The 12,418-nt window shown below is 37.8% G+C and overlaps 2 protein-coding genes across 2 annotated transcripts; one reads left to right on the top strand and one right to left on the bottom strand.

Moving 5' to 3' along the window:
- The first annotated feature begins 1,284 nt into the window (after positions 1-1,284).
- Positions 1,285-4,233, top strand: LOC113358742 (ranBP2-type zinc finger protein At1g67325-like). Its single transcript, XM_026602397.1, has 10 exons — positions 1,285-1,445; positions 1,565-1,610; positions 1,766-1,884; positions 2,156-2,432; positions 2,621-2,703; positions 2,800-2,851; positions 2,972-3,081; positions 3,273-3,297; positions 3,387-3,541; positions 3,774-4,233. Exons 1-10 carry the CDS (start codon positions 1,437-1,439, stop codon positions 3,774-3,776), a joined length of 879 nt encoding a protein of 292 aa, XP_026458182.1. The 5' UTR covers positions 1,285-1,436; the 3' UTR covers positions 3,777-4,233.
- Positions 4,234-5,467: 1,234 nt separating this feature from the next.
- Positions 5,468-9,378, bottom strand: LOC113358741 (squamosa promoter-binding-like protein 3). The gene is made up of 5 exons (XM_026602396.1): positions 8,460-9,378; positions 7,483-8,288; positions 7,016-7,152; positions 6,385-6,606; positions 5,468-6,241 (listed from the first exon to the last, which is right to left on the bottom strand). Exons 2-5 carry the CDS (start codon positions 8,199-8,201, stop codon positions 5,802-5,804), a joined length of 1,518 nt encoding a protein of 505 aa, XP_026458181.1. The 5' UTR covers positions 8,202-8,288; positions 8,460-9,378; the 3' UTR covers positions 5,468-5,801.
- Between the last annotated feature and the right edge of the window lie 3,040 nt (positions 9,379-12,418).

Below are 12,418 nucleotides of genomic sequence, written 5' to 3'. Positions count from 1 at the left end.
ATATAAAACTCTTTGATATACTTTTCTCTAGATTGAGTCTAACTGTCTAGTTGATTCTCTTGAAAGTATATTGGAGTTTGTCTATTCAGATTGCCGAACGAAATATTGGGTGTGGTTGTTATACCCCCGCTTTTTCAGATACAACTGTAATTAGAAATCACAGTATTTTTATATTGCTCCATACAAGATGAACAGAGTGAGTAACATTTTCACATAATGATTAAACTCCCGACCACTTTACGACAGGAGAAAGATGAACAACATTTTGTTTCTGCAATTTCTTCTTTCTTTCATTGCAACTAGAAGAGAAAAGGAAAAACTACGGTTATTTTGTTTGCATGGAAATAACCGTGATAATTTGTTAAAATCGACCATAAAGGTAGTTTTAAGTATTCACCTGTGATCTATTGATTGAATGACAAATTTTTACTGGTAGTCCAGTCGAAAAGAAAAAACAAAAAAAAAATCAAAAACTAAAATTTGGGATTATGTATGATGAAATATTTCATTTTCCGTTCTACTGAAATAAAGTTATTGATTCTTTCATGTAAGCCTTTGCATGAATGGGTTGAGACCCAAATTAGGGATTTTTGTTTCTATGTAAAAATTTCTTTCAAGACTTAATAACTTTTCAGTTAGAGAGGAATTGAAGGACGACAATGAAAACTATTAAGTACAATGATAGGATGGTGTAGTTCTTGCAATAACCATGGATAGCAGATTAGAAGTTCTCCAGTGGCGGAACAGAAATAGGGAATATCAATGCAAAGAGAAAGCGAACTGTAAGTAAAAGATAATTTTTATTTTATTACAAGAACTTTTTTATAATTACTTCTTTTTATAACAGCCGCCCATACACCTAGAAAGATATAATCTACAATCTAATGGCCGAAAACGTGCTAGCTTATATTGCTTTCCCACGACAGTGTGGGATTTTTTTTAATAGGAAAGAAGATACATTAACAACTTAAATTAAACTAAATTTACATAAAAGGAGTATTTCATGAGATCTTCAAACTCGTGAGCGGAGACTCGATACGCTGACCTTCTACTTGAGAGTCAGGTTCCTGGCTAACCGGGCTAACCCCCAAATTCGATGGTTCTGTCATGCGGGATAGCACTGGCTTTTTTGTTGAAGAAGACTACTGATTTACTCAAGTTAATGAGTCGCCAAAGAATAGCTCTCAACATTGTAGGGAGCTAAATACATGACTTGACTTGACTTAACTTAGACCGACTTATATATACTATATCATTAAAGGATTAAAGCAGAGAAGTATGGACAGCAAAAAGGTAATAACAAAACGATCTTGCAACCAAATATACATAGCTTAGCTAGGCGGCGCAAACTCTCGTTTTAGGGCAAACCTTCCGCGCTTCTTCGATTCTTTCTATCCCAACAAGAATTTCTCAACCTCATCGCTCTCTCTTTTATCATGTCTCAGGTAAGATTATATTCAGGCGTTGCGGAGATAATTAGGTTCAATTTTCTGCTTTCTTTTCCTATTTTACATGTTAGGGTTTCTGATTAATCGTTTTTGATTTTTGTCGTTCTTTACTGTAGACTGATAGCAGAAATTCTTCAGCAGCTAAACGTGCTCGAACAGACGGTAATTTTCCTCTCTTTTTTTGTTGATTCTGAATAATTAGGGTTTTGTAGATTGATAAGAATTGGTAGTTTATTGTGTTATGATTGATTGATTACCTGGGTAGTCATGACCTTGATTTTGAGTTATTGGGATGAATTTGTTTGTTGAATTTTTAGGTAGTCGTCGTGAAGATGATTGGACCTGTCCAAGTTGCGGGAATGTTAATTTCTCATTCAGAACTACTTGCAATATGCGTAACTGTACACAGTCCAGACCAGCTGATCACAACAGCGCGGTGAGATTCTTGTATTCCCCTGATGAATTAATGAATGAATAACTTACAATGCTTTAGTTTAGTTTGTAGCTAACTTAGTACGAGTTTGTAGCTAACTTAGTTTGTTTCTATTATACCTCGAGTTCAAGTCTGATTCGAGGGTTTTCTCATCTTTTTGTTGCACATTTCTTTTGTTTGGAACAATTTTCCTTAATGGTTATAATGGAAGATTCTGGTTCTGATGAGACAGCCTAGTTTGGTTCGTTTTACTAATAATGTTCTCTCTCACCAGAAATCTGCTGCAAAGCCTCTTCAAGCTCCTTCAAGTTACTCTTCAGCATCTGCATATCTAGGATCTGGTGCCCCCTCATCAATGTACCTCAATATGCAACCATATGGATCATCTGTGTTCAACGGACCATCTATTCCGCCTTATGACGTTCCCTTCTCTGGAAGCTCAGCATATCATTATGAGTATGGCAACCGCCTTTCTGGCGGAAGCCCTTATCCACCGATGCATTTGTCTGGTGGACCTTCACCATATTCCAGTGGATCTATGATGGGACAAGGTAAAACCCTTTCTGTTTTTCCTCTTCCTGTCATGCTAAAGTAATACTTTATTTAGGATTGTTGTCATTCTCTGCTGTTCATCGACTCGTCGTTGTCATTCTCCGCTGTTCATCGACTCGTCGTTGTCATTCTCCGCTGTTCATCAACTCATCATTGTCGTTCTCTGTTGTCTTTTTGTCCGGCTCAGGTGGGATGTCAGGTGGGATGTACCCAATGCCCCCCATAATGGATAGATTTGGTTTGGGTTTGCCAATGGGTCATACTACTATGGTGGGTACCTGATTGGTCACTCTTCTTTCAATCCTATTTTCAACTTTTTCGATAATTATCTTACATGGCAATGAACTGATGCCTGGGGCTGTGTAGGGTTCAAGACCAGGGCTATTTCAAGACGAAAATCCTCCAAGAAAGTCAGCCGGTAAGCATTTATAAAGTTGTTATGGTAAATGGTATTGCTTAATTTTCTGCTGTCAGAGCATGCCCTATCTCATGCTGATGTCTCCGCCAACATTTTGTTTTTTTTGCCGAAACTGTGTAGACTCGACACGCGACAGTGACTGGACCTGTCCAAATTGCGGAAATATTAATTTCTCTTTTCGAACAGTTTGCAACATGAGAAAGTGCAGTACCCCTAAACCGGGATCACAGGTTTGTGCTGTTCTTTTATTTATTTATTTTCCTTCCAGTCTGTGCTATAAGACCTCGTTGTCTTTTTTGTTTGGGATGAGATTTGAGAACAATAGAGGGGTGGGCAGGCTTGTGAGCTGATTATATGATCTTTTGTATTTATTTGTTTATTTTCATGTTTTCTCTACTAAACTCTTGAATCTTTGGTGCAGCCTTCTAAGTCAGACAAAAACTCCAGTAAGTTCTTTTTTTTTGGATCCTGTCTTTTCTATTCTGATCTAATACTTGTTATTTGGGTCTGATATGTATATATTCTTATCCCGCAGAGCAAAAAATGCCAGAAGGGAGCTGGAAATGTGGGAAATGTAACAACATAAACTACCCGTTTAGAGCCAAGTGCAATAGACAGAACTGTGGGGCTGAGAAGCCTTCTGAGTCGAACAACTCCCCTGTGGCACACGCATCTGAGGAGGATGATCAGGTTTGTTTTGAGACATGTCTATATTGTTGTTGTATGACTAATTGTTGGTTAAAGCGGCAAATTTTTGTATTAACTGTTGTGCACATCATAATGTATATTATATTAGTTCGTATTACTTTTTCTTTTCTATTATGCGCTAGGATTGCCCTCTTCTGTTCCTGTAATTATATTTTTTTGCATAAGGTTTCTTTCAACTTCATCAATTGATGTTCATCATTGTCTACTGTTCCAGTGAGTACTAGAACCTCTTTTGAGGTTTGAGAAGGTCCAGAGTCGTCGTTCAGCATTGCTCAGTATGGTGTCTGAAAGTCAGTCATTGTCGTCGTCATTCAGCGTTGCTCAGTATGGTGTCTGAAAGTCAGTCATTGTCGTCGTCATGTTGCAGCGCTTGTCGTCTTGTTGCTTTGCCTTCTCGTTATCTGTGTGTCAATTTGTTATTTAGCAACTATATCCTCGTATGTTTACTAGTTTCCTGGAAAAGTGTGGGTATGGTCTTTATGATTCTTGTTTTTTGTTGGACTTGGCTTGTTACTTAGCTAAAGTCCAATCTGCTGACATTTTATTTGGTTAAACAAGTTCGTGTAGTTTGGTTTCTGGGTTTTACTTTCAGGAAGGTACTGTATGTGGAAACTACGTTTTTCGACTATTAATTGGTTTGGTATGCTTCCTTGTCTAGAAAGCATTTGTGGTTATATTTTACAAGTAGAAAACCTACTAAGGTCAGTCTGGTTTCCCCTCTATGGTTTCTGTTATTAACAACTTAGTGCAATTGAAGTTTGAACTTCCGAACAATTGGAGTTATGTTTCAAGGTTGGCTCACCATTGCAAACCATTTAAGAGGAGAACTGTCCGTATTTTGTTCACCTGCATCAGGACTAGTATATTAATGTAATTGACCCTAAGAAAGTACTTTTTCTTTGTTCGCCTTCTGGTTTGATAAATGTTTTCCTATGATTAGTTTAACTATTCCAAGTGTCCCATCAAGTTATACTCAGTGGAGAGGGGAAAAGAATTCCCTGGGTCTACTGTATTATGTAGAACTATAAGACCATCCACAGTGGTGCACGGTAAAAGCTATAATTATAATTATGGTACTAGTAGCTCTGGATTTAGGTTTAGCACGTGTTGAAAAGCCAAAATTTGCCAAGATATCCTAGATGGAGCTTGGTATCAGATACTCTTATCTTAGTATGAGTATGGGAGGGGCTCATTCTTGGCTTGAGCCTCATGTGAGTTTGTTTGAAGTATAGCATATGCTGTGGCATATATGCCATATTATTGCCAAATCCGTCTCCGGTGCGTGCAAACCAATAATGTTACACCATTCACACCATCATGGATGGCCCAACCAATCACTCTATATATATTTCTCAAAGAGGCTTATTTTACTTGTTTGCTTCTACTGTTGTTTCTGCTAGTTTGTTGGTCTCTGTTTTGTGATGAGCTGTATTCCGAAGGGCAGGTTCTGTATTTTCCAGCAGCTACCCAAAAGGTATTGCATATTTATGTCCCTGCCAGTTTGGAGTATAATAAAACTGTTCCACAAAGCGTGTTTTCATCTCTGTTTCGTTTATCACTTGTCACTCTAGTACTTTGGATCGTTGTCCCACCATTAGCTTGGGGGTCTAACAAAAAGTCAGCCAGATACAGCGACTGTGGGTTTGATTTGTGTGTGTTTTTTTGTGAATGTTCAGTGTTCAGTCGACATGTGAACGATCTGTTTACTTGTAAAAAGCCAAGGGATTGACAGTTGTGAAAGGTTATCATGGTCTAGAGAAAGGTGAGGACTTTAGGGAGGCCAATTGGACCAAGTACAAATAACTTCATCTCATGTGAAGTGATCTCAAATTCATATGTTGGCTATCAAAGAAAAAGTAAAATCTTTCTAGTGATCTGGAACTGATTAGGACTACACACAAGGAAACGTGTAAAAGGCCTGCCTGACCAGCCTCCCATCTTTGGGAAAGGTTAGGTTATATTCATTTGAAATCATACATAAATCAGAACAAAGTAGATTAAAGTGGACGGTGGTCTATGATATTTACGAGATAGACCATAAGGCCACCTTGATGAATTCGGAATGAATAAGTTGCCTGTCAATTTTGATGGCTAAATAACAAAATAGAATGAGCCAATGACGGAGTTTCCTAGAGATTAATACAAAAATATAGAAACCCAAACTGATTATACCTCGGATGTGGTAGAGGTGATACTGTTATTTTCAGGGATGGGTTAGTGCTGCGGCGGCAATAACAATCAGTCAAGTTAACTGATTTGGGGAGTAAAATCCATTCTCGTACGGTGTTTTGAACAGCTGAAACTCCTGGAAATGGGAGCTACTGTTGTTATTCTGAGACTGAGAACTGTTTGGATATTGCTGTTGCTGTTGCTGCTGCTCTTGAAAATGAGAGGTTGCAACTGTTGGTTGTTGTTGTTGGCTTGGATGCCAGTATTCCGTTGTTGATGCAGTAGGCCATCCATGTGGAACTGATGATTGCTGTATCACTGGCTTCTGTAGTGGCTGCTGCTGCGCTATACCTGTGTGGTTTGCATGCATGAGCTGATTGAGAGAAGAGGGTTCAGGATGATCAGTCCCACTAGAATCCCAGGAGCTATTTCTTGACAGAAGAGAGAGAGCACGTCGAAAATCCGTAGTTGGATCCAGGTTAGACGCAGCCAAAGTAGATGCTTCTAATCCTTCTGCAACAAAAACAAACATATTCCATTAAAGTAAATGTCTCAGACAAGTTTTGCTGTACACAGTAACTTAGAAAGCTTAATTTAGGGCAAAAGTTTTCAGATGATGCTAAAACTGTTCACTGAAGAAAGGAGGGAAGTAAAACCTTGATCGACGACCTCCACACTGGTATCCTTGAATGACAGAAGCCGACCAGAGTCGCGATGAATTGAAGAAATGGAATTGAGCAATTCATTGTTCGGGGAATGATGTGCATCAACGCCTTCTGGTTTCGCAGTTCTTCTTTCCCACGTAGGGTTTACTGCAGGATATGTTGTATGAACAAGTGGGACTCTGTTCAAGATAAAACTCATCTGCTGCCTCCCATCTGTAAATTTGGTGCATACAACATACGACATTTAGTAAAACGAAAAAAGTTCATGGTGTATTTTTGGTAAGAGATAATCAAATAGACTTTATATTAACAATAAACTATTAGCAGAGACTTCGTTATCAACTGACAGGGCCTGCCTGAGCTAAAAAAGGGAGCTACAAGCCGAGGTTAGTCTGACTAGGACGCAAATTGTGAAATCAAAACTGGGAAAGGGATGACAGAGTGTACGGATTACATGGCTGCAATCCAAATGCTAACAAAATCTAGTATGTCTAGAAGAACGAAGCAGCAGTACAACTGCCAAGTGTGAAAATCAACAAGTGAACGAGAAAGATAAAAAAAAACACAGGATGATATTCAAGAAACATAAGATGTTTGTATCAAGATCAGTTGAAGTTAGTACCATAAAATGGTGAAGACAGCCTTCCAGTACTGAAGTGGATCGACTCTGGTGGTGGCTTACGCCTACGTGAATTATGATCGGAGAGTCGCCTGCGACAGCTTCGTTTTTTCTCATCAAACTCCGCCAAATCATGAAACCTGTAAGAATTCCAAAGACAAGGATGATTGTCAAAACAAAAGAAAATGTTCTAACAAGAAATTCATCATGTTGTCGTAACTTCAATACTAATTACTAGCAGATGAAGTAAGAAAAACAACAGAATAGTCAAATGCTTAGACTTAGTGTAGTGGAGCTCCAAGATTCAAGATTCAAGGGAAGACACGTCACCAAAATTCAACGTTCAAGCCTGATGAACGCTCGGTGGAATCAAGGGAATAGGCAGCACTTTTTCCCTTGAATGTTGAATCTATAAGCTCCACTACACTAAGTCTTGCAGGTCAAATCTGAGATGGTTGAAAGAGACTCACCTGCTACACTGCTGGCAGAACCGGCGTTCCAGACCAGCTACTATGACCTTGGGGCATTTAGAATGGCTTTCGCAGACTCTGTGCCTCCGGTGGTAATCTTTAGCAGATGTCAGGTCAAGATCACAACCCTCTACTTGACACCTTGGGGTCTGCATACTCTGATATGAGGCCCTGGATCTTTTTGTTACAGCAGTGGCGGTTGCCGCTGGAGTGACGGTGTAAGATGAGGGCTTGACGAGGCTCCCAGCGCAAACATCTTCAAAGTAAGTCCGCTTGCCAAGCTTCAAACCTATCAGCGGTTCACCAGAACCTACTACTGAAACCCCTACTGTTGGAGAAGATCCGGTATCCTCAACTCTACCTAATTCTCTCTTTCTGGCAGGATGGTTAGTAGAATCTTCGACTGTGTCGAAGTTAAACTTGGATTTACTACTTCCTACTTTCCCTGAAGAATCAATAGATGCTGAAATAGAACTTTTTGAAGAAGACCCATTTCCCAAATCAGACCCAGAATGACCACCAGCTCGCCCACCGCCAGACGGCGAATAGAAACACCCATTATCAATCCCCCCGCCGTCTCCTTCAACACCCCAATCAGTAGGTTGCTGTGAAGTCTTATTAGGAATTTCATTTACTTTCCCACTGAACATGACTAAATTCTCCCAATCCCACTGCAAGGCAGTCTTTGTATTCCACTCCATCACTGAACAAGAACTCATGTAAAGATTTCACAAACTCCTCCTATTCTCTTACTCCCACGGAAATCGATCCACACACACGCATACCCGTCCCCGGTCCCGTCTTCTCTGTACACATATTACCAGATCCAACATACATGACTACCCAATAGAAAAACATATATGAAATGAAGAATGAAACAGAGCAAGGAACCAAAGAAATTCTATAAATTTGACAACACAAGTGAAGAAAAGGAAACAAATTTGACATGATACCAGTAAAGTTAATGATATGTTTACCTCCTTTAGAGATCAATTCATCATCAGCAGCTCCAGCAACCACAAGCAGGAAATGGTGTACCCAGAAGACTAGTTACTGGTAGTATCAGGTGTTGGAAACTTAAAACCTAACTCCAAACAACCAGAAGATCCAAACAAAAGCTAAAGAAAAACAAAAGTAAATTGAGTTGTTTTTTTTTTTCTTCTTTTTTCTTTGAATAAATATAAATTCAACCCATCAATCTAAGTGGTCCCTTGTGAAGATTAAATTCTCTATCATCCCTATATTGTGAAAGGTCATGTCTCTTTAACTGATAAACCCATGTGGCCATTTTTTCATTTTTTTCTCATCTCTACTCCTATTTCTTCTTCATATAGACTTTGAATCTTCTCTAGCTAATCTAAATGAACCCCCTTTTCTCTTGTCTACCCATGATATCACAACCTAACAAATTTCATCAACCCAGTAAAAAAAAAAAAAAAAAACCTTTACTTTGACAAAGATCATTCCTTTCTCTATTAACCCTTTTCTCACCACCACCACCACCACCAGCAGCAGCAGCAGCTAACAACAAAAACCACACTTTGTCAAGACAAATCCATTGACATCATTGCGTTTGCTTTTGTTATCACAAGACCCACACTCTTTTATTTTCTTTTTCTTTCTGGAATCTGCTTTTTGATCCCCAATTATTTCTGAAGCCTGGTGGAAACAGACAACTGAAGTTATGTCTGAAAAAACCAACTTTTATTGTGTCACACAACAACTCATTCTCAGTAAAAATAAATAACAGGAGATTACATTACATTTGTACACACATATCTAATTACAGACTCCCAGTTTCATCTGAAAAGACTAGGAAATCTTTACCATATTCAGAAATTTACTACCAAACTCATCACTTGCAAAGTACAGAAAACACACAGTAGTATTCTAGATCTCAAGAAGAGTCTTTTTTTGACTGTGGTGTGAAAAGGTTGAAAGAAAAAAAAAATGAAGAAAAATATAGGATGAATGCTTTTTAATGCTGCTAGAATGTGTAGGTGGGTGGGGGATAGACAGTGTTGTGGGGGCAAGAGAAAAAGAAATGGAGGGAGGAAGGAAATGGAGTCAAGTACTGGGAAGTATCTCTCTTGGTATTAAAAAAACACTCACTTCTTCAATCAATCTTCTTCTAAAAGACTGTAGAGATTAAATACTGCACGGTAGAGAATGAAAGTGAAATATGAGAAAGAATGCTTTTCAGTGATTGGAGACTTGTGGAAAAACCTACACCAGTCTCTCCATCATCGACAAGGATTTCTGGGAGAAATGCTTTGTCTTTTCTTCTAATCCTTTAGGGATGGGTAACAAGTATGGCATGTACAAACAACTCTCTCCATCCAAGGTCAATAATAGGGAAATTTCAACCCCTGTGACACACTACTGACTCGGATACCATACCATTTTCCCATATAACAATTTGGTAGATGGTAATGTTTCGTCTATCGGAGTGCACTATGATTTGGTAGGGATATTAAGTGGAACATGTTGTTGGAGAAAAATGAGTTTTTAATCACACAAGTTTTAGTCCCACGTAGTGGAAACCTTAGAGGAGCTTATAAGCGAGGATGACACATCTTGGAATTAATTTCAAAAATATTTTCTTAAGAGTTTTATTTATAGGAGAATTCCTTTATTCGTTTTTGAATTGTTTTACAAGAAACTTGTTTTATACGGAAACCATAAACCTAACTAGATTTACAAGTAATCTTCTTCTATAAATGCAACTCGGAAATCTGTTTTTAAAAACACACCAGAAATGACTACTTTCTAGTCTTCTTTTATCTTCTTCGTGTTTTTTTATTCGCGGCGTGTTCACTTCCAATCCCTGTTGTTAAGTTCAAGATTGGGTAAATTACGTTGTGCTAACTCTAGTTATATCGGGCAGCCTTATCCTGGACACATCTTCGCCGTGAGGGGTTTAGCATTACTCATCTCGAGTATACCCGCGCACTAATTTGTTAAGGACAACTTGTGATTCTGCCCTCGTCAAATTGTTTCGATTGAGTTGTTTTGATTCTGTTCTTTACATATTATTTTGATACATCTAACGTGCTGTTAATTGTTGCAAGATTCCAACACATGTTACCAAAATTTTTGTTTCAAGTTCATCTTGGTATGGATTTAATAAAAGAAGTAGGAATTTTGTTTCAAGTTCATCTTGGTTTGGGTTTAATAAATGAAGTAAGACTTTTTTTGGCTCGCACATATCTTACCTAGCAGCATCACAATCAGAGCCATCTCATACAATATAATTTATTTACTTTTTAAAATAAAGAAGTTGATGTAATACAATCCGGGCGACCAAACATCTTCTAAGGTAGAGAACAGAGATAGTTGGAATATTATCAAATACATTTAAATTTGTGCACCATAGCATTAAAATGGACTTGACAACCTTAATAAACTTACCCTTAGTTTTCAACTTGCTTCTAAAATAAGCTTACCCTTAGTTTTCAACTTGTTTCTAAATGGGTTTTTATTTCGCAACTTCTAAATAGACCAACAAATAATACAAGAGAAAAATCTCATAATTATCTTATTCTTTGCGTTTGCTGCAAAGAGATTGAAAAAACCCATTTGTTTTGAAGTCTCTTAAGAAAAAATTCCAAATGAATCAAGAATACCCACGATGGAAAAATAAATGCTCAATACTTTCTTCTCTCGTGTAACTATTTTACATATAATCGATTGTGATAATAATAGTAAAAATACTTGTTAAGTAAAAAATATGTCCAAAATTATGAAAATAGTACGAGAAAATAACCACGCCAATAAATCCTCCCTTATAATAAAGCCTTAAAACTAATTATTGCATTGAAGGCCTAAGTATTCCTGCTAGCATGAATAAGCTCACTCTTAGTTTTTAACCTGCCTCCAAATGCGTTTTTATTTCGTTCCTTCTAAACAAACCAACAAATAATATAAAAAAATCCAATTATAAAAATGTTGGTTGTTCATATCAATGGTATCAACAAATTCTAACTCACCGGTTGCTTCCCAGATTGTTGATATAACATCTAATTTGGTCTCTTTTTTTCCTGACAACCTAGAATAGTGGTCTCTAGATTGCTGGAAAATTGTAGTAAACGGAGGATGAAAAAACAAACAGTGATGTTGTACTTCCGACTTCAAGGCTCTAAAAGATTTATTATAGACAATTATTTTGACCCTCCCAATCAAATTGGCGATGACGATAGGTATGTGAAGTAATGCCTTCACAATATATTGAAGCCCTATAACAACATAATTGGATTCAAGGTTTGTACCCCTTGATCTAACCAAGAACATACGGGATTAGGTTTCTGATGATGTTTATTGAGAAGAAGAAAATTAAAGAACTTTGATCTGTTTGAATGGGAGAACATCTTCACTTTTATAGGGAAATTTATGTCTATTGGAGAAGTCTCTTCAAATTCAGGTCTATTTATCGAGAAGTCATGTCTAATTTTGGGAGGAGACGCGTCTGTTCAAATTTGAACAAGAAATTCGAATTAGGTTTTCTTACAAACCATAAAACTTACGACCTCATTTCGTAGGGGCAAACATATTTGAAATATGAGAATTTTGATAAAGTACCCCTATCCTAGAAACCCCCCCAAAAAAATGCCCCAGTTATTTTGAAATTTGTCAAAGTACCCTCACGTTAGTTTTTCCATCTAGTGTTAGTTAAAGACTAAGTTACTTTACATATTTGTCCTTTACTTATTGCCACATTGTTTTTCTACATCATTTTTCAGGTTCGTCGAGTCCGGTTCAGGATCGTTACATCATTTCCCAAAAAGGGTTCATCATTTCAAGTGTTTCGGGGTTTTTGGTTGGAGGAAAATCGACCTTCTGTAACATTTTTTAGGTTCGCCGAGCCCGGTTCAGGATCGTGACAACGCTTTCAGGTTCATCGAGCCCGGTTCTGGATTGTTACACCATTTTCAAGATC

This window comes from Papaver somniferum, chromosome 3 (genome assembly GCF_003573695.1).
Source record: "Papaver somniferum cultivar HN1 chromosome 3, ASM357369v1, whole genome shotgun sequence".
NCBI lineage: Eukaryota > Viridiplantae > Streptophyta > Magnoliopsida > Ranunculales > Papaveraceae > Papaver > Papaver somniferum.
Note: the sequence above shows the minus strand (reverse complement) of the source record. Positions and strands in the feature narration are given on the sequence as shown.

What these genes read in the sequence shown, in the direction of transcription:
- LOC113358742 (XM_026602397.1), top strand. An exon ending in TGGATCTATGATGGGACAAG is followed by an intron (nt 2,433 to 2,620) that starts GTAAAACCCTTT and finishes TGTCCGGCTCAG; the next exon opens with GTGGGATGTCAGGTGGGATG. An exon ending in TAAGTCAGACAAAAACTCCA is followed by an intron (nt 3,298 to 3,386) that starts GTAAGTTCTTTT and finishes CTTATCCCGCAG; the next exon opens with AGCAAAAAATGCCAGAAGGG.
- LOC113358741 (XM_026602396.1), bottom strand. Translation starts at nt 8,201, where the DNA reads ATGAGTTCTTGTTCAGTGATGGAGTGGAATACAAAGACTGCCTTGCAG. An exon ending in GCTGTCTTCACCATTTTATG is followed by an intron (nt 6,607 to 7,015) that starts GTACTAACTTCA and finishes CCAAATTTACAG; the next exon opens with ATGGGAGGCAGCAGATGAGT. An exon ending in TGTGGAGGTCGTCGATCAAG is followed by an intron (nt 6,242 to 6,384) that starts GTTTTACTTCCC and finishes TTTTTGTTGCAG; the next exon opens with AAGGATTAGAAGCATCTACT.